The sequence below is a fragment of the Populus alba genome, chromosome 1 (assembly GCF_005239225.2).
Source record: "Populus alba chromosome 1, ASM523922v2, whole genome shotgun sequence".
Classification (NCBI taxonomy): Eukaryota; Viridiplantae; Streptophyta; class Magnoliopsida; order Malpighiales; family Salicaceae; genus Populus; species Populus alba.
The window spans coordinates 13,953,004-13,975,968 of NC_133284.1; the positions used below are offsets into that span (position 1 = coordinate 13,953,004).

A 22,965-nucleotide genomic window follows, 5' to 3' on the forward strand; every position below is an offset into this window, starting at 1 on the left:
TTGTACTGTACTGAAATTAATATATATTGACGTTAAAAAAGGATATTTATGCAAGCAAAATCCAGTGCATGCATCGACCACAAGGAAGAACAATAAAATAGCAAATGGAGGATAAGAAATTGAAGGTTTCGTGTATGGCAAAAGGCGCCATTAACATGTAAACCAGAGAGAAAGTGATGTGGAAAAGTAGTGCAATGGCACTTACGAATAAGCTCAAAATCACATCGGGCAATAAGAGAGAACTCGCCATTATAATAGGTTTGATGTGTTTGTCCCTTACTGTGTGTGTATCATCAAGTTGGCTCTTGTAACATTGGAAGATGAAGACATAAATCTAAATTAGATCGATGGTCTGCCATCATTGAAAAGGGACCTGGCCGTATTATCATTTTCTACTTACGATAAAGATCAAAAGCAAAATCATAAAATAATCTTGGCATGATCCACGCGGCACTAAAGTCCCAATAATTTCCAATGAAAACTGATCTATTTGCGTTTTCTTGCATGCAAGAATATATAAAACCCTAGATTCGAGTTAAAGCAAAGGCTTTCACGCTCTATTATAAATTTATAAGAGCCATATTTCTCTCCCATTGCATCAACGACATTTCCACCTAGAAACTCGACGACATTGAGAAGGCAGAGAGCACCACGGAGATTGTTAATATGCACATTAAAACTTTTTGGGAAAAGAAAAATAAGACACGGATTTAAGGGGTGGAAAGCACAATTGTTTGAAACGTATACCAAGACATGTAATTTCTTTTGGGACCTATCCATTGAAAATAATAGTCTAATCCTTTATTAAAATTTACCCTTTAAGCGACTCTCTCAACTAATGAGCAAAAACCATCAATTTCCACCCATTAATTTTGCATGAAATTGACCTATCCTTTCCATTTATAAATCATATCGGAAAGATTTCGTGTTATCATCCAAATGGTCATAGATTATAAGTCAATCCCGTTTCGTTTTATTATCCACCTTGTTTTGTACACATATCAGATACGTTAGTGCCTCTGGCTCCTTTGTGTCGTTGTTTAGTCTTATATATAATTGATGACTTCATATGTAAGCTCTATGTATAAATAATCTTTTTTTTTTTAATTAATATAGGTGTCCGAGTCAATTTGCACATATATTGACTAATTAATCTTATAGGTTTTAAGTTGATAACCATATAAGTCTCCAGTGGCTATAATATTAGAAACTATATGACTCCAACTTAAGACTACAGGGAAAACAAACCTTTTGGTTCCAAACTCCTAGTATTATGACACATATTAGATGGTTACAGGTAGCGTATTTGATTTAGAAAGTGCAAGCACAAGCTAGGATATTCCACTTGTGTTATAATCATAAACGAGGAAGTCCTCAAATTAGTTCAGGTCCATATATCTCTTGATTCACTCTCCTAGGTACGTGTTTTTGTTAAGTTATAATCCTCCATCCAAATCCGTCAATGGTTTACATCTACACTGTGTGCGAGAGTGTGCAATGTGTTTGTTGTTATTTTGAAGAGATCCTTAACTTTTGTTTAAAATTTGTTTTGGATTTTGATAGAGTGTGTAATTGAGAATTCTTGAATGTTCAAGGACCCAATTAAGAAAATTCCTTGGGATCAGAATATATAAAAAATTTTGAGACTTTCTGTAATATATAAAATTAAGAAACCCTTTAACTATTGTATTTGGGTAGATTTGAACACAATTCATTAGTCTCTCGCTCCTTCTTTTTGTCATGGATAGAATTTTAATAAGTGGCTAGGTACGTACTTACAACCTGCAGCTCTATAAATTGGATTTGATTTTTGTACATTGTGTTTGAAATTCTTTTAAGGATATTGATTTGAATTTTAAATGAAATTCAATTTATTAAAAAAATTACAAAAGCAAATCAGAGAGGAGACCTTTCAGTTGCTACAGTAATTTCTTTCAAAATTAACGTTGAAAATAATACTCGTATGTTAACACAAACTCTATTTTTGTTGAAATCTCTCATACAACTATTTCTTTTCTCTCAAAAGCCTTTGGCATCACAGTATATATTTTTTTTTCTCTACTTGACATCAATTCTCATCACGATATTCTTGATCTGATGATAGGGAACAACCTTCACTAGTCTGATCGATCCGCATTAATCTAGCTAATAATGAGAGCTGCGTGACATGTAAGAATTTATCATTAAAAAAGAAGAAGAAGAAAGCTGCAGCTCCTTAAGGGATCAATAAGTTTGAGGAATCTATAATTATGTGAAGGCAGCTGTTGATAATAGTAGACTGCAATCATTAATATACTCCTTAAAGGCTAAAGAGATTTGACATCCAAACATTCCCTCCAACTTTATCCTCCTGTGTATTATTATCAGACCAAATTAATGGTCCATGGAGGCAACCCCACAAGACATGAAAGAAAAAAAGAAAAAAAAAAAGGGGAAACCCACCGTAAGAAAGTTGACTAAATGTTGGTCTAGAAAAGAATTAATGGATGGGCATGAAAGTGATGAATGCAGTCTGGGAAGTCAATTGGAAATAAGAAAATTGATAGTAAGATAAGATAATTTTATAGAAAATAAATTTTAAAAAATAATTATAAAATTTAATTTATTAAAAATTGAATGTTAAATGATAAAATAAAATAAATAAAAACTTAATTAAATCAATCCAGACTAACCTATTAAACTCGGGACATGGGTTATGAGATCATGATAAATTCATAGAAAGCAAATTAAAAAAAAATTTTGAAGCCCTACTCTCAACGGATTTAGTATTGAAGGTTGAAATCAAAATAAAAAATACATTCATGAGACCGATATATAACCTAATAAAAAAAATGGTACTAGATGGATCCACATCCCATTAAATATAGAAGAACGAATAAAAATAATATAAATAACCGGTCTTGGTCAACTTAAATTAGCATAACAAACTTGTAACCCAATAATCAGGGCTGAGTCAACCCAAGATATCCTGTCAAACCCGTGTTAACTTTTAAAACCCGTGATTATGGTCATGAGACCCGAAACACGCAATCTCAAATAACCAAAAAGTTCAATTCTCGATTAATTATTTAAAGATGAAACTGTAAAAAAAAATCAATTATGTAAAAGAATAAAAAAAATAGCAATGAAAAAAATGAGTATCAAAATTGAAAAAAAAATAATTTTTTTATTTCATTGAAGGGTGAAATTCAAAAGAAAATTCAATTTAGTAAAAGGACCCAAAAAAATCAAAAGAATCAACATAAAAAATAAAACCAGTTTTTTATTAAAGGGTGGAATTGAAAAAAATAATAACTTTTACAAAAGAGCTAAGAAGAAAATTAGAAATCAAAATAATGATAATCAAATTGAAAAACACAATACCATCAATTTGAATTGAAAGATGAAATTGAAAACCAATAAAACTTTTACAAAAAGACTAAGGAAAAAAATAAAAGTCAAAAAAATGAGGATCAAATTGAAAACTATAATATTTGATAAAATGGGATTGAAGGATAAAATTGAAAACAAATAAAATTTCTACAAAGAGAGCAAGACCAAAAATTAGAAATCAAAATAATAAAGATTGAAGCTGAAATACCAACAACAAGAAGAGTCAAATTATAATTTTTTATAAAGAGAGAAAAAAAGAGGAAAAATAAAAGTTCATCAACGATAAATTGAACCATCACTAGAAATACGTGTCGCACTAATAGGAAGAGAATCCGACAGCGCTTCCAACAACATGTCGAAATGGCATTTTTAGATGCTGAGAGGCATCGCATGTACCACTCGAAGTGCATGAGCACCTCCCCAGCTGCTATATACACGTGCGCCCATCTATTTTTATTTATCCAAATAAAAAATTGCTCCTTATATATATATATATATATATATATATATATATACAAAGACTAAAAAGCTCCTTGACCTAAGTTTTAGTTTTATCTTATTTTAAGGATATCTTGGTTATTTCATTGTGTATTTTAATTATTTGTTATTTTTATATTTGATCAAATACAAAATTGCCTTTGTTGACATTATAATAATTAAGAAACATTGTGAAAATATAAAAATACCCCTTCACTCTAGGTTTAAATTCTTTGCTTCTAGTAATATTTTGATCCTTTCATTGTACAGTTAATATGAAAAAAAAACTTATTCATTCCTAGTTAATTTAGAAATGACAAGCGGATCATGTGAAAAGATTTTAATATCCTTGAAAATTAGGTTTAAGTTTTTTGGGTGAAGGGGCAAAGTAGCCATTACATTATACCAATAAATAATGTTTATGAGTGTGCATCTATAGTCATATCCCATAGAGTTTTAGCTTCTTTTAATTAACAATGTTTAGTTATCATTTATAATTTGTTATTATAGTAGTTAATTAGTACTTGGTGAAATTATACTGTTATGATTTTGAAATATAAAAATCAATTGAGATTGTAACATTAAAAATAATTTAATAAATATATTTTATTTATATTAAATAATTACAATTTTTTAATCTTACATGTTACATGTGTGTACATTTTTTATTAGAATAATTATTAGGTCTTAAAAACTATATATATATATATATATATAAAGAGGGATAATACACACATCATTTTAATAAAAAGAATCCCATTAAAATGGGTTATGTAAAACACTAGTAACTATGGAATGGGTGAAATTTAAAAAATAAAAAATAAAAGAAATTGTGGTTTTAATTAGAAAAAGACTGATACCCATAATAAGGAGATATATATATATATATAAAGTAGTGGTATCTTACTTAAAAAAAAAAAAAAAAAGCAGTTTTCATTTTGAATTAAAACTTGTTTTGATTAAGAAATACTTGAAAGTAACAAAATTAGTGTTCTGATTTCAATTAACATGGCTTCTGTTTAGGAATGGGATAATGATTATTTTTGAAGTGTTTTTTTTTTAATATATCAAATAACATTATTTTTTTAAAATTAAAAATAGTTAAGAGCAATTATGTTTTAAAAGCACAGTAACACTAACACTAGACAGACACTAATACAAAGCAAGTCGTTGGGATTTTGATGACCAAGTAGAAACTTTTAATAAATAAAGGGGGATTTGATGACAAATTAATGGCACTAATGATAACTTTACCGAGAGGGGGAAAAATAATGAAATTATTTCTTACAAAAAGGAGATGGGGTTTATCATAATATTCCAATTTGGGAAAGGTCTGATTAAGAAGCGAAAAAAGGAGAAATTAGTGGTGAAGGAAATGGGACGGTGGTGGTGGTGGCGGTGGTAAATGATACCCCATCACCATGAGAGTAATAATCACCAATCATCAATGGCAATGTCATTTGTGGGGGTCCCGGTTTGGGTTTATTTCTAGGAGATCTATCTAGTGCCAGGTGGCAGCCTACGAGCCAGTCTTTCTTACGTTGTTGAGCTGCAATGATCGTGGCCGGTGGAAGGTTAAAAAGGACATTTGATGATTTCTAAATTATTTTCAAGGTTCTTCACTACAAGGAACAGGCAATCTTATAAAAGATTGGAATAAAAAATTTGTTCTACTGTCTTTAGTTATTGAAGATTTATATTATCCTCATAGTATATAAAATTAGTTAAGATATAAATAAATTAGTATAAATATCTATATTAATAATAATAAAAAAAAACAATTATGTTAAATTTAAAGTATATAATTGAATCGTCTACCACAAAATTAATGTTCTCATTTCAATTAACGTGGCTTTTATATGTTTATTGGTGTTTAGAAATAGGATAAGTGTTGTTTTTGTTGAAGTGTTTTTTTTTTAATATATTAAAATATTTTTTTATATCAACACATTAAAATATATTTTTAAACAAAAAAATTAAAAATTAACAAAACAATGGTTACAACGAACAGTCATACACCCAGATTTGTGTGTGTGTGTGTGTATTGCACAGTGCTAGACCTTCAGAATAATAATGTAATGCTTTTCAAAAAGGGCTCGTCAAGTTATATAATGAGTGTTTGGACTCTTTTTTTTTTTTTTTTTTTTAACCTTGCAAACTGAGGAATCTGAGTTCCAATATCATCTTCAATTGTTTATCATCAATCTATCCAATAATTATATGGGCTTATAAAGGACAGAGGAATTTACATAGAAAAAAAATATTCTCTTAACAGAACAGAACAGGCTCTTTTTTACCAAATAAGCACTGCAAGATCGATTCCTTCCATCACGAATCCTTAAACAAGAAGCTGTGAGCTTACACATCATCAAATTGTAAATAAGGTGAAGGACTTTAGGCAGCAAAATGAAACATCAAGAAGGCGTTACTGGAATACCTTTGGCAGAAGACTTGGCAGCTATTGGAATCTTGGACGTTTATATTCGTACGGAAGGCACCCACACAAGTTCATACCATTGAATATATAGATCGATGAGGGAAATCACCTTTCATTGAAATGGAGATCGACACTTTTCCCCGATCGTCAATGTTTTATCAGATTGTAGAAGAACAGATCAGGATTTTCAAGTCCAGAATGGAAATATTTCTTGCTGTCACAAAAACAACTAGTGGGTTTGCCATCAGGTTTCACATGAACTGGTTTGTCAGCATGTTCACGGTGCTTTGATTTGAGATAATCACCTTCCCTCACCAGGAGTTCCGGGCAAAACTGTTCTGTGGAATCACAAATGGGTTTTCCTGAAATGTTAACCTGCGTATTTGAAATTACAGCCGCATATCCCACAATTTTCAAGAAAAAATTCTTTTCTTAACAGGACAGAACAGGCTTTGTTTTACCAAATAAGCACTGCAAGATCGATTCCTTCCATCATGAATCCTTGAGCAACACAAGGATGACCATCATTCAGCTAAATAATGTTTGCAGCCTAGAAGGTTGATCTTTGCTTCAGAAATTGATCTATCCTCGCTAGAATCAGCTCAATGATGCCAGGGGACAACTTTTGCGGCGTCTGGTTACAATGGATTCCTATTCACATCTTTGTACAGCAAATATCATGTGCCGGTCGTACCTTAAAGGGTAGCGAAGGACATCAGTCTATCAGATTTTAGTGCACTGGAGGAATAAACATTCAATCTTTACAGGAAGAAAGGAGGTTATATATTCCTCACCATTGGGGCACAAAAGGGGCCATCCAAATGGCATCACCAGATTGAACTGGATACCTGTAATAAAACAATTTTTAAGCTACAAGAACACAGAAGTTGCAGTGTACAGAAAAGCAGGAACAAGCAAACAGAATATGCAAGTATAAAGAAACAGGTTAAAGAAATGTTTCAACAAGCCAATGAGAACGTAGCTCAACTGGCACTCATGTCCCTCCCCCTTCGAGTGGTCTTAGGTTTGAGCTTCTCCTTTGTGATTAAAAGTTAAAAGAAATGTTTCAACAAAAGAAGTTCCAGAAGCACCCACTAAAAGTTTCAAGTGTGTTGTTAAAATTGCATGAACAGACACATGCTGACCAGCAAAGGAACTTCCCAACTGAAAACACTATCATTTATTGAACATGAATCTCAGATTTATTTATTTATTTTTGATAGACCCTTTTGACTGGTTCATTTGAAGCAGTTTATAAATATGTTTCTATCAAAAAGCTTTGTAGCAATGAAAACAAGACTTTTGAGGTACTTTAAGATCTTTATAAAATTCAGAATCTTCCAAATAACCCTTTAAATATGGCTATACTATTCAAACCTCCATGAATTTAAAGTTATTTAAAAATTAGTCCATGTATTCTTAATTTCAGGTTTGACCTCCTTATATTTTGGTATTTTGAAATCAAGCCTTTTTGTTATTTTTTTCCAAAATTCCCTCCATGTTTGCATATAAAACTAATAAAATTACTTAAACACTCTGAACATCAATAATCTTCAACTTAATTGATTATTTTTAATTTTTTTATAGAATTAATTTTAAATTCTGAAAATAAAATAAATAAATTTAACAATGTAAAAAAAGCACCTATTTTTGTACCGGTTCCAGAAGAGCAAAGAAAAAGGGGGAGTTTTGTTCATTATTTTAATTCTCTATCCAAAAATTTTGATTTTAATTTTTTTTAAAAAAAAAAAAAAACTAGTAGCATAAATACCTTTCTTATTTGTCTAAAAAAAAATCCCTCCATTAGCCTTGAAATCTCTTCTTCATTTTTTTTTTCAAAAAATTAATTTAAAACCAAAATTTCAAGATGGAGAATTGAAATTATGATAATAAATTTTATTTCTCAAATTTAAAATTAATTTCATAGAAAAAAATTAAAATTGATTAGTTAGGTGAAAGGTTTTGGAGATGAGAATATTTAAGTCATTTCATTAGGTTTTATATGTAAAACGAACCTTGAAAAAAGTAACAAAAGAAATTTTCAAATATATCAAAGTACAAAGAAGTCAAAAATGAAATTACAAGTACAAAGACTAATTCTCAAATGACTTTTTAAGTTCAGAAGAGGTTTGACCCATTTAGCTTTTAATAATATTAACACCAAATATTATTTGAGAATAGCAATAACTATTTGAGAATCACAGCTCTTGATTTAAATTCTTACCAGCTATCACCCAATCGATAAATACCTTGTCCCTCTAGTAGCAGCAAACCATGCTGATTGTAATGCACCTCCTATAAAGCAAACATGCAAGTGAAAAAAAAAAAAAAAAAAAAAAAGAGGGAACAAAACTTGCAATTTCACATCACAAATTCAAGGGATAGCAGCCTCAAGAAGCTGACAGTTGGGCCTATGTGGTTAGCAAAACACGATACTTTGAAGATTATTGCATCATGAAGATGAACAGACAGTATATTCTAAATTCTTTCCCCTAAATAAGTTCCTTCTGTACTTCAGCATTTGGCTGGACCTTAGATTTGGTAAAAACTGGAATTCACATTCTTTGGATTTTTAGGCCGTCCAGAGAATTAAACCAGTACAGTGGTGAAAAAACATAACAAACAAAACTTAAAACCTAAGATCTTGAAACAAAGTACGGAGTTTCAATCAACAAACAAGGGAAGCATACCTTCACATTAAGGAATTCTCCAGGTTGGAAATCCATTATCTGCAGGCAGAAAATCATACCAACCAAGAATTCAGCTTGTTTAAAAGAACACAACAATTCAGAACTTTGTCAAAGTAATGTTTATGATCCTATATTTCATTAACACTACCACAGAGGTTTCCTACATAATGTAAGAAAAGGAACCTGCACTCCCTGGCAAATGCTTATATGCATGGAATTCAAAACTTCAAAATTGATACCATAAAATTAGGAGTTTCTAACAATTTCAGAACTACATTCCAGTACTGCAGCATAATCCTAAATTTCATGTCAAGATATTGTACAGTACAATATTTGAAGCATTAAAATATTGAAGATCCTAGCTTGCTGGCCCTTTAACCAAGCGACTGGCAACTTGTGCCATGTTTAATGAATTAAACTAATTCTGCAAGGACTTTTTGCATCCAAATCTTTTGACAAGAATATTGCTGGGAAGCATGCAAATGACTGGTAGAGGTGCTGATCAAAACTGCTACTCAACCAAACAGGTTCATAAATCAAAGTTGCTGTGTGCAGAGATATCTGATTATATAATTTCCAAAATTTCTTATCATATAAGTGCTCATACTGTCTTGTCCAGTTCCAAATCCTATCTATGAGAGCAATCTAAACTAGTCTATGAAAAATGCAGCTCCGAAAGATAGGTTCTTTGCTTTTTTTCCAAAATATTAACTTACAAAAGTATAAGGTCGAACACTAGAAAGCAAAAGGGCTTACATGGATATTGAAGTCATATTGCAATGATGGAGGCAGAAGCTTTCTAAGTTCAACAACCTGTCAATTAGTAAAATGAGCAATTTTGTTGCATGTACACATGACTACCAAATAATAACATCATAATATGCTCCGGAATGGTAATGTATAATTCCTAAGCATAATTATTCTTTACAAAGAAAAACAAGCATTTCTATATCAGAACAACAAAGCACTCTGCAAAAGTAGGAAAACAATAATTGAAAGGTACCTCGCCTGCTGCTGGTCTGTTGAACCACCAATTTGCTCAGTGACATGATTTTCTAGAGAATCATACCTGACAGGATAAGAAACCCTCTTGGTGATCGTAATTATTAAGGATAATGTAGTAGCTATACTACACTAGCAAGCAGTAAACTTAATGAAAGACATCATTTCGATGAGCCTGATTAAACAGATATCTAAATAATAATCCCTGCACCAATTTTCCTGGCCTTAGATAATCAACTATAATACCTCCATAAGCAGAACATAAAAGTTGAATAAAGCAAAAGCAAAGGTGAGACGGCTAGACATTCAGTTAATCATACTTCATGGAGACACAAACCTGCGTTCAAAGACAGCAAGAGTAGCCGCACCACACTCCAGAGAATGTTCAAAATTTGGTGGTAGATAAGCGTATGAATCCACCTATAAAGCAAAGAGTATGACATCAAAATTTTTTAAGCCAGCATTAACAAATTAGAAAGATTACCTTTCTCTAAAGCTGAAAGATATATATCTACATGTGCGAATTGTTGTGCTTTCAAAAACATGGTATCAAGTGTCTTGGGTTACAAAAGCATAATTCAAAAAGGAAACCAAATCTCTAAAGACTGCCTTTTGGTTCCTTTTTATTTCCAACTTGCCTTCTGTCAATACTACCAAAAATCTACCACATGGTTGAGGTTTTAAAGGTAATAGATATATGAATATGTCTGTGTGGGGTGGAGTTCCCAAAACAATTAGTTCTGAATGTCATGAATTTCAAAACCATGGTTTCGAAAAAGGTAATCAGTCGGCATATCTGCCTTTCAATTTCAAACTTGCTTTTGTCAATTCTACCAAAAATCCTAAACACACTCTTAATATGTGCCCTAAATTTGTAGACCACACTTGCCGTCATTTGGTGGTGGGCACCAGATGCATTACTCAGAGTTGCAGAACCCTGAACCACGAACAAGAACCTAATAATTTAGGAAGCATGGGTTAGCCAGGATCATACTTGGATCAGGCCCACTGATAATGGAAACACATAAAAAAATAAAATTATTCCTTACCTCTCTACATCATTTAGAGGGAGCCCAGACCTTGAACTTTCAGCACATGGTAGAGTTTACATCAGCAAGCAAACCAAATTAGCAGACATGCATAACAAGCTGCAACACATTTTTCACAAGAAAATCACACAGAAGATGAAAGATTAATATGTACTATAAAAAGGAAGGAAATGGGTTATATCCCACACTGAAGAGATTCTACGTATTCAGTAAGAATAAGAAGTGCCTCAACTGTATCCATGTATGGTGCACTTTCAAGAGAAACAAAATTATTCAGCCTAATCACAGAAACGCAATTACACAAATCCTACAGGATTAGAGCTCAGCTGATCTTTGTTTTTTATTATTATTATTATGTTTGATGAGAACAGAGTTCTGCTGATCATTAAGACTGCAAAAATTACAATGAAGAAAACTATGCAGAACTCAATACCCAGGTCAGGTAACAACATTCAAGAAATGTGTCCACAAGCATTGAACTTCGTATGTTTTTGACAAGTATCATCTGCATGATTACAAGGCGTGCCATCAGGAAGAACTTGAGGTTTCCTATACCAGACATCTGAACCTCACCCACCATCCTCATAAGTTATAGAACATGTGTATACATAAAGAGAGAAGACAATCAATTCAAATTTCTCACAATATGCATTCAGTTGATTGGTTGATAATAATTACTTTCGGAGTCAACCACACCGCATATCATTGATAACAGTGTTACCAAGTCCTCTGGTTCAGAATATAGGGGCTATCTCAGGGATTCTAATTCGCAGGTAAGGGAATCAAAGGAGGGGAAGACATGCTAAGAACAAGTAACCTATGCACGAAACGATGCATGATAGGTGCTAATACGTGACTTGAGAGTTTTTTTTTTTTTTTTTAAAAATCAACTTAGGAAAACAATAATCTTGCTAAAATCTTAGCCTGCTTCAAGACATTAAACATTCTGGGAAAAAAATAAAATATAGTGAGTGATTAATAACAAAAAGAAACATGAAATAATTGAGAAGAGAAAACCTTGCATCTTTGCGAGGTACATCACAAAGTGGGAACCATAGCTGGCGTAATTAGAAATGCCCCCAGTGTATTTGTCCTGTCATACATAAATTTGAATGGCTATAGCACCGGATTTCTTTAAAATAAATGGAAATTCAAAGAAAAGAAAAGGAGCAGTACCATTCTGGTAAAGGACTGAATACATGACTTTCTGGTGTTATTAAAGCGTGGTCTCTTTCATAAACCCTGCGTGTGAAACCTGGCAAGTCTGTAAAAAGAAGAAACAAATTAAGCTTGTATTTCATCTTCAATTGAATGCTTTCCGATTAGAATAAAATAAAAATTTATGGCTCAATTCGTGCTTTCTTTTGTAAAATGATATAATTCAAAAAAAATAATTGATAACAAAAGCTCTTCAAATTGATAACAATTATCATACATTTTCTATTTAGAATTAAAAAAAAAATGTAGTGACCTTGAAGGTGAGAAGGAGAGAGTGTTGGATTAGTAACTCTCCAATAAAGAGGTTTGGAGAAGGCCGTTTCGGTTTCAAAAGGTGAAGGAGGAGCAGAGCAGAATCCTCCATCGTCACTCAAAGCAGCTGTAATTGATGATAGAGAGAGTAGGAGGAGGAGGAGGAAGAGGAGGAGAGACTGTAGCGTTGGAGTTTAGGCTGTTAAATGAGCGAGCGTGCTAGTTCAGTAGGTTCAGTCTGAGCCTGCGGATGGTGGTGGACTGGGGTCGTAGGACCACTGACAGCAAATGAAAACCTGTTTGTTTTAAAAAAAAAATTATTTGTTTTTTACATTATTTTAATTTTAATTTTAATATGATGATATTTAAAATAATTTTAAAAAGATAAAAAAAATATTATTTTAATATATTTTCAAATAAAAAAAATTTAAATATAAAACTATTTATTTTTTAAAATATTTTTTATTTTAAAATAATATTTTTAAAAAATAATTTTAATATTAATATAAAAAATTAAAAAATAAATAAATTTTCATTATTTGAACCGCATCCGAACACTATTTTCATTTTACCCAAAATGCAAGATTGTTCAAAGAAAAAAACATAACACCTTAATTTTTTAAACAAAGAAAGAAAACTGCGAAGCTAGAAAAATAAAAACTATAACTTTATGTTTAAATGCATTGTTACATGTAAAAATTAAAAAGTTAAATGAACAACGCAAGTTTTTTCTTTATATATAAGCACTTTTTAATAATATAAAAATTAAATTTATTTTATATTTTTATATTTAGTTAGTGTCATAATTTAATTTTGTATTATAAATTTAATATAAAACATATTAGTTAGCAGTTTTCATGATAATTTTTAATTTTAATTAAATAAAATTAATAGTCTACAGTTAAATTATTATAAATATAAAATATTAAGATGATTATTATAATTTTGATTTTTTATAAAGAAAAATAGTTGTAATCTTCATATATATTTTTTCTGTTTTTAATGAATGAACGTGTTTTTAATTTTTTTTTTATTGAAAAACAAACTAAAAAGAAAGAAAGAAAAATTATTTACGTTACTAAACATTCCTAAATATTTACAAAACATTTTTTTTAATTAAATATTAAAAATATTACCTTGAAAAATTAACATTAACATTAAAAAAAACATATCAGAGATAGTGATTTTACCATATATCACCTCACAAGACATTATTCATTCCAATGGTTTTTTTAATTCATGTTTCTTTTTTAATTTCATCTATTTTATTAGAGTTTGAGTTTTCATGATTTATTGTGGTTTATTTTCTATATAATTATCACAATTTTATAAATCATGTTACAGGTTTAATAGATTAATCCAGTTGATTCGAGTTTTTTTTACTTTTTTAATTGATATTTATTTCTCAATTTCATGGTTCAACATCAAGCTGAATCAGATCATTTTATTGTGTCCTATTTTTTTATTGAATTTTTTTTTTTTTTTATCTTTCAAGAATGTGTTTATTGGGAATCGAGTTTCATAATTTGTTTATTTTTACTTTATATAGGGTTATCTCAACCTCGTAACTCGAATCACAGGATTAGCAAGTAAACCTTTGTTTACTCGAGTTGTTTTTCTGGTTCATTTTCTATGAGATTACCTAGTTTTATCATCTAAATCACAGGTTTGGCGGATTAAATTGGGTTCACTCAAAGCTTTTTTTCTCTTTTTTTTTTTTTCAATTTCATTATACTTTGATTAGGAATTAGATTCATAATTTATTTTGATTTAGTTTATACAGGGTTATCCTAATATCATAATCTAGATCATGCGCTTGACATGTTAATTCGGGTTGATTTGAGTTTTTTTTTTTTAAAAAAAAATCATTCTTCAATACTGGGTTGATTAAGAATTAGACATCATAATTTATTTTGATTTACTTTATACTGAGGTTATCATGGTCTCATGACCTAGATCGTGAATCCAGCAAGTTAATTCAATTTGACCAAGATCAATCTAATATATTATTATTTTAATTATTTTTTAAAAAAATATATATGTTGTTTTGAATTTTTGCTATTCAAACTATATTTTTACCAATCATTTGAGTTACCTTTAAACTTGTCAAGTTATACAAGTCACTTCAAGTCAACCCCCTCACTGTTTAGTATTTTTTTCTATAAAAATGTTAGCAATGCTTAAGGTTTTTTTTTATTAAAAAAATTAATTTAACTTGCAGTGTAACACAGGATAATGATCTAGTTACAACTACCATACATCATTAAGCAATTAAAAAAAACAATATAAATGATTGTGTAGTTAAAACTAGTCAGTTACCTTCGAGTTGTCGTGGAGAAGTTTTTAGCAATTTTATTAGCTCGTTCGAGCCTAATGGGTCAACATGATGACCCATTAATTGGTTTTTAAGCTAGGCTTAGTTTCAAAGCAAATTAAGTGGGTTATTTTTAAACTCATCAAGTTATTCAAGTCACATAAAGTCAACCCCTTTATTGTTTAATATTTTTTTCTACAAAAAAGTTAACAATGCTTAAGGGTTTTTTTCAATTAAAAAAATTAATTTGACCTGCAATGTAATACAAGACAATGATCTAATTACAACTAACATACATCATAAAGAAATTAAAAACAAAATCAATATAAATGAATGTGTAGTTAAAACTAATTAGTTACCTCTGAATTATCATGGAGAAGTTTTTAACAATTTTATTAAACTCACCCGAGCCCAATGATTCAACATGATGACCCATCAATAAGTCTTTAAGCTAGGCCGAGTTTCAAAGCAAATCAAGTGGGAGCTGACCTACTATAGCTAAACCAACTTGTCCTTGACTCGGTCGACCAGACTAAAACCTGATTTTACTATTTAAAAAATTACCAATGACTTTGATCTATTGTTTATATATATATATATATATATATATATATATATATATATATATATATATATATATATATATATATATATATATATATATATATATATCATTGAAACGATAACGTTTTAGATTGACTATGATCAAATCAAGTTAAACCACCTAATCCATGAACCAAGTTATCGCACTAGCTAGTTTTAATAATCTAGCTCTTTGAAATCTGTTTTATATTTAATTAAACGATCATAAAAGTAAATATTTACATGAAAAAAACAATGAATACAATTATTAAAAATAGATGTATTTATTCAATCTAAACTTCATTTTATTATTAATGTATCTCTTTATTGTTTTAACAAAAAAACTAACTTTAAACATTTTTAAAATAAAAATATATCATGACGTCAAAGCAAGTTTAAGAAAATACTATACTGCTATCTTAATATTTTGTATGTGGTCAAAGAAAAAATTAATAAAAATAATTAATCCATGTAAAAAAATCCATCAAAATTTAAAATAAAGAAAATTTTATTTTCATTGAATATTTGTAAGCAATGTTTTATTTCTTATTTTTTAATACTCATCGAAAAAACATTGTACATTCTCATATAAAACTATAATATTATTTAAGAATAATGAAAAAATTGAATAGAGATTTAAATATCATGTCAAATTTTTTTTTTTTAGTTCATTTCAATCAAAATCCAAGAAAATTTGGAAAACAAATAGAAAGGCGTTGGGCTCCTTCACTAAAAAGATGGGTCTCATGCACCTAGGCCAATATGATTAATGCGAGGCTTGCGCGCAGTCTTGTTTCTCATGTTGTCATCACTTTTATTTTTTTCTAAAAAAAAAAAAAACACATCTTTTATTTTTTTTTATATTATTATTATTAACAGGAATGTTTCGTGTCAGTTTGCATGCACCTCGACTAATAACATAAAGCCTAAAGTTAATAACTATAAAAGTCTTTAGTGACCATCATATTAGCAACCACACAAGACTCAAGTATAAGACCACATGAGGAGCAAGCCCCTTGATCTCAAACTCTTATCATTGGACCATCTATTAAATGGTTACAATACATCTTTTACTTGTTTGTTCATGTTCTGACCACCATAGAGACATGGGAAAATCAGGATGGGTTTTTTGGACCTATAAAAACCATTTAACCTATTTTTAATTGGAAATATCTAATCCTCGAGAACCTTGATGAAGCAGTTTCCCAACTTAAACTAATCTTCAACCAGTTTAAAAATATAAAATAAAACTGAAATAAAACTTTCTTAGCTCTAATTAACTTTTTTATGATGATATGAAAGGTCAAAAACATTTCAATGGCACTTTATTATTAACAGAACACATTGACACATCATTTAGTTTTTTTTTTTTTTTTTTCTAAAGGAATCTAGCTAACTAATTGCTTTTCTCTCTTTCATTGTTTTTTGACAACTCTCTTTTTTTCCTCCAACTTAGAGACTTAAATGTGAGTTAGATGAAGTTTCAGATCAAAATATAAAAATTTTAAATTAAAAGGATCAAAAATAGAAATGAAAAATTCTTGGACAGAGAATTTTTTTAAAAAAAGCTTAATGAACAATATATATATATATAAACAGCCTCGTGTTTTTTCATCCACCATCAAAATTGATTCCTCCCACATTTTCAATTTCTTAGAAGCAATAACACCATTTTTTTTTTACAAAAATAGAACATCAATCCATTATTAAGATTTTTTTGTTGATATCATGATAAATTTATAAAAAAACAAATCAAAATAAATTATAAAGTCTAATTCCTATATAACACAATGTGAATGAACAAAAAAAAATAAAAATGGCAAGTGCCCAGATCAGAAAATGATTTAAGGACAAAAAGAGAAAAAGGCAAAATACTATTATAATCTTGAGTGGTTTTGTCTTTAAAGCTACAGTGAAATCAATAGCACTTTCAGATTTATTTTAACTAGTTAATGAGATGCATGCCCACGCGTTGCCGTGGGCTTATAAAATAAATATATTTAATAGTGTTATAATTGTGAATCAACGCTAGATAAGTAATAGAAACTAAAGATATGACGAGGCTAATATTTCATGACGGGAAAAAAAGTTGTGTTGGTGATCAAAACTTAGAGACTGAACAAAATAATTTAAAGCAATCCATAATGTTTTGGGAGGAAAGATACATTGCTTTCGCCACATGATTTAGCTTTTCTGTTAATAAAAAGCAAAAAAAATTACAAAGCTAAATTTTCTACCAACTTAATATTAAAAAAAAACCAACAAAGATAATTTCGGAAGGAAAAAAACCTATAAGAAAAAACGTTGTAGCAATTGATAATGTTTTATGAGGAAAACTACAGTACTTTCCCCAATAAAATAAAATAAAAAACCATTTAGATAAATACTGTAGCAATCCTTAGTGTTTTGTAAGAAAAACTATAATGTTTTCCCTATATGATTTAACTTTATTGTAATTATAATTCTTAACCAACTTAATATTTTTTAAAAATGAACAAAGATAATTTGGGAAAAAATAATAAAAAAATCATATGGAAAAACACTGCAATAATTCACAGTGTTTTAAAGAAAAAAATTATAAAGCTAAATTCTTAATCGGCTCAATATTAAAAAAATATTAAATCGACAAAATAATTTTAGAAAAAAATATTAAAAGAAAACACAAAAAAAGGGAAAAAATCATGTTGGAAACACTGTAGCAATTCACAGTGTTTTGTGATGAAAGCTACAGTGATTCCCCACATGATTTAACATTATTTATAATGATTTTTAATAGTAATTTTCAACAATGTTTTGTGAGGAAAGCTACAGTGTTTTCCTCACATGATTAAGCTTTATTACAAAGTTAAATTCTAACCAACTCGATATTAAAAAAAAAAATCGACAAAGATAATTTAAAAAAAAAATATATCACAAAAAAGAAAAACAAAAAAGAAACTGGAAAAAAACCATGTAAGGAAAAATTGTATCAATCCATAGTGTTTTGTGAGGAAAAACTTGTATTTATTTGTAATTGCAATTATTAACCAGCTTAATATTTAAAAAATAAAACTGACAAAGACAATTTTAGAAAAAAAAACATAACAAAACATAAAAAAATCACATGAGAAAAAACACTGTAGCAATCCATAGTAATTTGCAAGGAAAGTTATAGTGTTTTCCTCACATATTATAACTGTAATTTTTAACCAGCTCAATATTAAAAAAATAAAATAAAAAAAGATAATTTTGGAGAAAATAAAAACAAAAACAAAGAAAATCATGCGGAGAAACACTGTAACAATCAACAATGTTTTAAAGAAAAAAAATTACAAAACTAAATTCTTAATCAGCTCAATATAAAAAAAATTTAATAAATATAATTTTGAAAAAATAAAAAAATAAAATAGAAAAACTAATTGGAAAAACACCGTAGCAATCCATAATATTTTAAAGGAAAAAAATTACAAAGCAGAATTTTTAATCAGTTCAATATTTAAAAAGTAAAATCAATAAAGAAAACATTTTAAAAGAAAATTAAACAGAAAAAAAAAAAGAAAAAAAAAAAGCAAAGTTGGAAAAAAAAAAGGAAAGCAATTTTGAAAAAAAAAAAAAAAAAACAAAAAAAAGAAGAAGAGGGAAAGTTGAAAAAAAAAGAAAAAAAAAAAAGAGGAAAGCACTGTGGATTACTGTTGTAATCCACAGTGCTTTGTGTGTGGGGGAACAGTGATTCCCCCACACCATTTAAATATTGTTAATGGGCTCATGCTTTGCTGTCAGACAAATCAATTTTTTTAAGCTCTAAAAAAGAATGCGTAGGCATCGCCAACATGTTTTCTGGCGTTAATTTGTTTTTTGTTTTTTTGAATTATGAAATGAAAACTTGATACATGTGTTTAATAAAATAAATTAATAATTATATGTATCAATAAATTTTAAAAAGAGTTGCTAACTCTAATCCAAGATTGAGTTGGGAAATCAATAGGCAGAGTAAATTAAAATACAACATCTCGTGTTGTAGGAACCCTTTAATTTTTTTATTTAGTTATATTAAAATATTTTTCTTTGCAAGAAAATTAATAATTTAAATATCAATGAAACTAAATAATTTTCTAGTATAATTCCTCATTTCCTTATTATTTTTTACAAAAAATAGAACCTTTTTGTCCCATTTTATTTATTTAATAAAAATATAAAACAATCAAAATAAATATAAAACAATTAGATGATTTGAAATAACAATAAAAAAATATAATATAATTAAAACCCCTTAATCTTATCAACGTGCTCCTCTTTTCTCGACATTTTTTACCATTATATTTGTTTTCTAACTAACACCTTATCATAATCATAAAATTATGTTTTAATTATATATAAAAATCATATTTTAATAACTTTGTCACGAATGTATTAATAAAATATAAGATTAATACATCACTCACGCATTGCCATAATGAAGTCTTATGTCAATGTTATTAAACCCAATGTGATCCTTTTCTTGTCTCAAGTTGTAAATTAAACTACATGAGAGTTAACTTAATATGACTAAATTGATATGATCGAAACCTAATTTGATTTTAAAAAATCAAAGACAATATCATTTTAAGTTTTTCTTAAATGTTGAAACAATGATGTTTGAATTGACCCCGGTCAAAATTAGTTAACTCGCCACATCAACGACTCAGATCATGTATATGCAATTGGGTTTAATAACTTTATTTTTTGGAATCAAATTTTTATTTAATTATGCGATAATAAAAATAGACGTGTAGAAAAAGCAGTCAAATAAATTTTAAGAAAAAAATCATCATGAAGACTACACATAAAGAACTACACAAATATTATAAAAATAACGCTATAATCTTATAGTTATCAAACCCGACCCGATAGTTGACCCGGTAAAATGACTGGGTCACGGGTCTTGTGGGTTGACCCGAGTCAAGAACAAAAACACACATTAATATGGTTCTTTTGACATAAAATATCACTTTAATATATATGCTAGCATAATTAACAAGAAAATATCACATTAACAGATGTACTAGCATAATTAATTAGCATCAATAGATTAGAATGTGTATTTATCTTCAAATAAACAAACATTTAACATAATTTAAAGATAAGGATAATAAAATAACAGGTTGTTCTAGAGATACATAGTTTAACATAATAGATATAAAGGTGACAACATTCAAACTCTAGTTTGCATTAAAATCCATAAATCAACATTTTAACTCCATTTTGCATTAGAATCCATAAATCAACATCTTCAGTTGCATAAAGAAAACAAAAGATTTTAGAATATGTTGAATACTTAACACTAATATAATTAAAAAAAAAAAAGGTGAAGTACAAGACCTCATTGTAATAACCACACTTTTTCTACACAACATCTTTATTTGGTTAAATATAGGCATAGAGTTCTTCAGTGTATATAGGAGCAAAATATGAATCAAATACCAATGAAATTGAGCCAACCTCATTAATGCCTATTGAAACATCATCATGCTCTTGTGTATCTTCATCATTACAATCATCTTTAATCTTATTTATATTTATCAAATCTACAATCGAAACATACTTAATCAACAAACATTATAGACATGACACAAAGTGAAAGATCAAATCTTCCATTACCTTCATTTAATTAATTACACATTGTGGTCATTATTGGGGGAAAGTGAGCCCATGCATAAGAATAATTGAAATAAAAGCATCTTTCAAACACTAAAACTAAACTATTGATGTAGGTGATTGCTTAATAAAATTCACCTGTCAAAATTAATCAAACCAACCCAAGTTTTTACTCAAAAACTGGTCAACTAAGGGAAACAAACAATCTGCATTAAACTTCTTGGTCTATAAAAAATACTGAAAATATATAAGATACATTTGCATCAAGCTAGAAAAATAAAAGCTAAATTAATTAATTGATGGCACATTTAGAATACACCCACGCATAGATAAACTAAACCACTTCAGATTCATAAGAAATAACATAACAAAATTTAATTGCAAATATAACAAAATAGTAAGCATCACATAATATGGCAATGGCTAATTATAACATTGGATTTTACAGAAATCAAAGAAAATAATAAAAAAAAACAAAAAAAAAAATATGAACTGCTGATTGTTAGGCATTCAGTTGAAGCTGAAAGGGCTTAACTAATGCCAGTATTCACAGAGACACATTTAAGCTGAGAGAAACCATGCTCCTCACTCTATGAAGGATTGTAAATTTTATTTTCACAATTTAATAAGATAGGGTAATTGTTGAAAACTACTAACTCATAATCCAATCACTCATTTCTATGCAGAATTAAAAAGTTCTAAACATACAAACTCTATATGTTTTAAAAGGTCTAAGTGAAAAACAAGGTAATCTTTTGATTATGTTGTTTGTCTGAACTGTTTAATGATCTTTCTCTATAATTGTTTAGTAAGTTTTTGGGAATTGGAATGGAAATCATTAATAGAAAAAAAAAGAAAAAAAGAATACCATTAACAAATTTGAAATAGCTCTTAAAATTGAACATTGTCCACTCAAAATCCAAATGTACTAGTGAATCCATTAACAAATTCTTATATCTCCAAGAGACAAGAAGATCTTAATTTTCCAGGACAAAAAAGAACTAGATATTATTTTTTCTCTTCATATTTACTCTAGATATCAGTGTAGAAAAGAAGAATTAAAATAGAGAGATGGGATGTGAATATGTTAAATTAAAGCTTATTTCTTTACTAAGAAGGAAGGAACAAGAGTTAACTGTTGAAAATTGAAAGGAACAATAGCTAACTCAATTTAGCAGCTGTAATATTGCAAAAGAACCAACTTGGTAATAAAATTATAAAACATCAACTTGCAGTAGCAGAAATGGTAGATTATTGCCAACACAATTAAACCTAAAATAAAACATTTCAAAGCAGAAAGAGGAAGTACCTGACTTATAACAGTGGAATCTAGCTTCTCTTTCAGACCACTGGTACAGACTACAGAGTTCTACAAAATCATGACAAGATCCAGTAATGGGCTAGAATATTCAACGAGAAAAAAAAGAGAAATCCAGCAGAGCTACTAGTAGAAGATACCAACAAAAGAATATAATTTGATTGTTCAAATTGCAAAGAAAGAAATTATGGTAAAATTTTAGCTTTTCTTTTGCTTTCCTAATTTTTTTGAGATAGGTGAGTTAGGATATATATTCTGGGTCACCCAGGTCAGGCTGGGTCTGACCGTTTTTTTCCATGTACTAGTTTTTTGTGTTGCTCGGATCAGTCCAGGCCTCGGGTCGACCTGCTGAGCCAGTCCGAGTTTAATAATACTATATAATCTTCGTAAAAAGTGAAATTCCAACAATATTTAATTGAACAACATCTTAGACCAACACACCTAATTCATTAAAAAGAAGGCCACAAGCAAGGGCTTTCAAGGCCAAATCTATATGCTTGAGCCCTTTTTTTTAAAAAAAAAGTGGAAGACACATTATCTATTAGTTCGATTTTAGCTATCTTTGATGGTTGAAAAGTCATGATTCAACTCCTTAGACTATAAAAACTCATTTTTTAACCCATTAAAAAAATACTTAGAAA

The 22,965-nt window shown here is 29.0% G+C and overlaps 1 protein-coding gene across 7 annotated transcripts; it reads right to left on the reverse strand.

Moving 5' to 3' along the window:
- Positions 1 to 5,931: 5,931 nt before the first annotated feature.
- On the reverse strand, positions 5,932 to 12,762 carry LOC118039136 ((S)-ureidoglycine aminohydrolase-like). Of its 7 annotated transcripts, none has more exons than XR_012169596.1 (12): positions 12,499 to 12,762; positions 12,204 to 12,291; positions 11,028 to 12,120; positions 10,868 to 10,934; positions 10,316 to 10,398; positions 9,985 to 10,045; positions 9,733 to 9,789; positions 8,977 to 9,015; positions 8,511 to 8,581; positions 7,081 to 7,134; positions 6,748 to 6,980; positions 5,932 to 6,624 (listed from the first exon to the last, which is right to left on the reverse strand). XR_012169596.1 is itself a non-coding variant. In XM_073408529.1 (12 exons), the coding sequence occupies exons 5-12, from the start codon at positions 10,871 to 10,873 to the stop codon at positions 6,938 to 6,940; spliced, it is 414 nt and encodes a 137-aa protein (XP_073264630.1). In that variant the 5' UTR covers positions 10,874 to 10,934; positions 11,028 to 11,063; positions 12,045 to 12,120; positions 12,204 to 12,291; positions 12,499 to 12,762; the 3' UTR covers positions 5,932 to 6,937. The 7 variants fall into 7 exon arrangements, 4 of the variants coding, with proteins under 4 accessions (XP_073264630.1, XP_073264629.1, XP_073264636.1 ...); XR_012169594.1 differs by having other exon boundaries at positions 5,932 to 6,648; XR_012169595.1 differs by having other exon boundaries at positions 5,932 to 6,661.
- Between the last annotated feature and the right edge of the window lie 10,203 nt (positions 12,763 to 22,965).

What these genes read in the sequence shown, in the direction of transcription:
- LOC118039136 (XM_073408529.1), bottom strand. An exon ending in GTTCAACAGACCAGCAGCAG is followed by an intron (nt 9,790 to 9,984) that starts GCGAGGTACCTT and finishes ACTAATTGACAG; the next exon opens with GTTGTTGAACTTAGAAAGCT. An exon ending in GAGAATTCCTTAATGTGAAG is followed by an intron (nt 8,582 to 8,976) that starts GTATGCTTCCCT and finishes TTTGCTTTATAG; the next exon opens with GAGGTGCATTACAATCAGCA.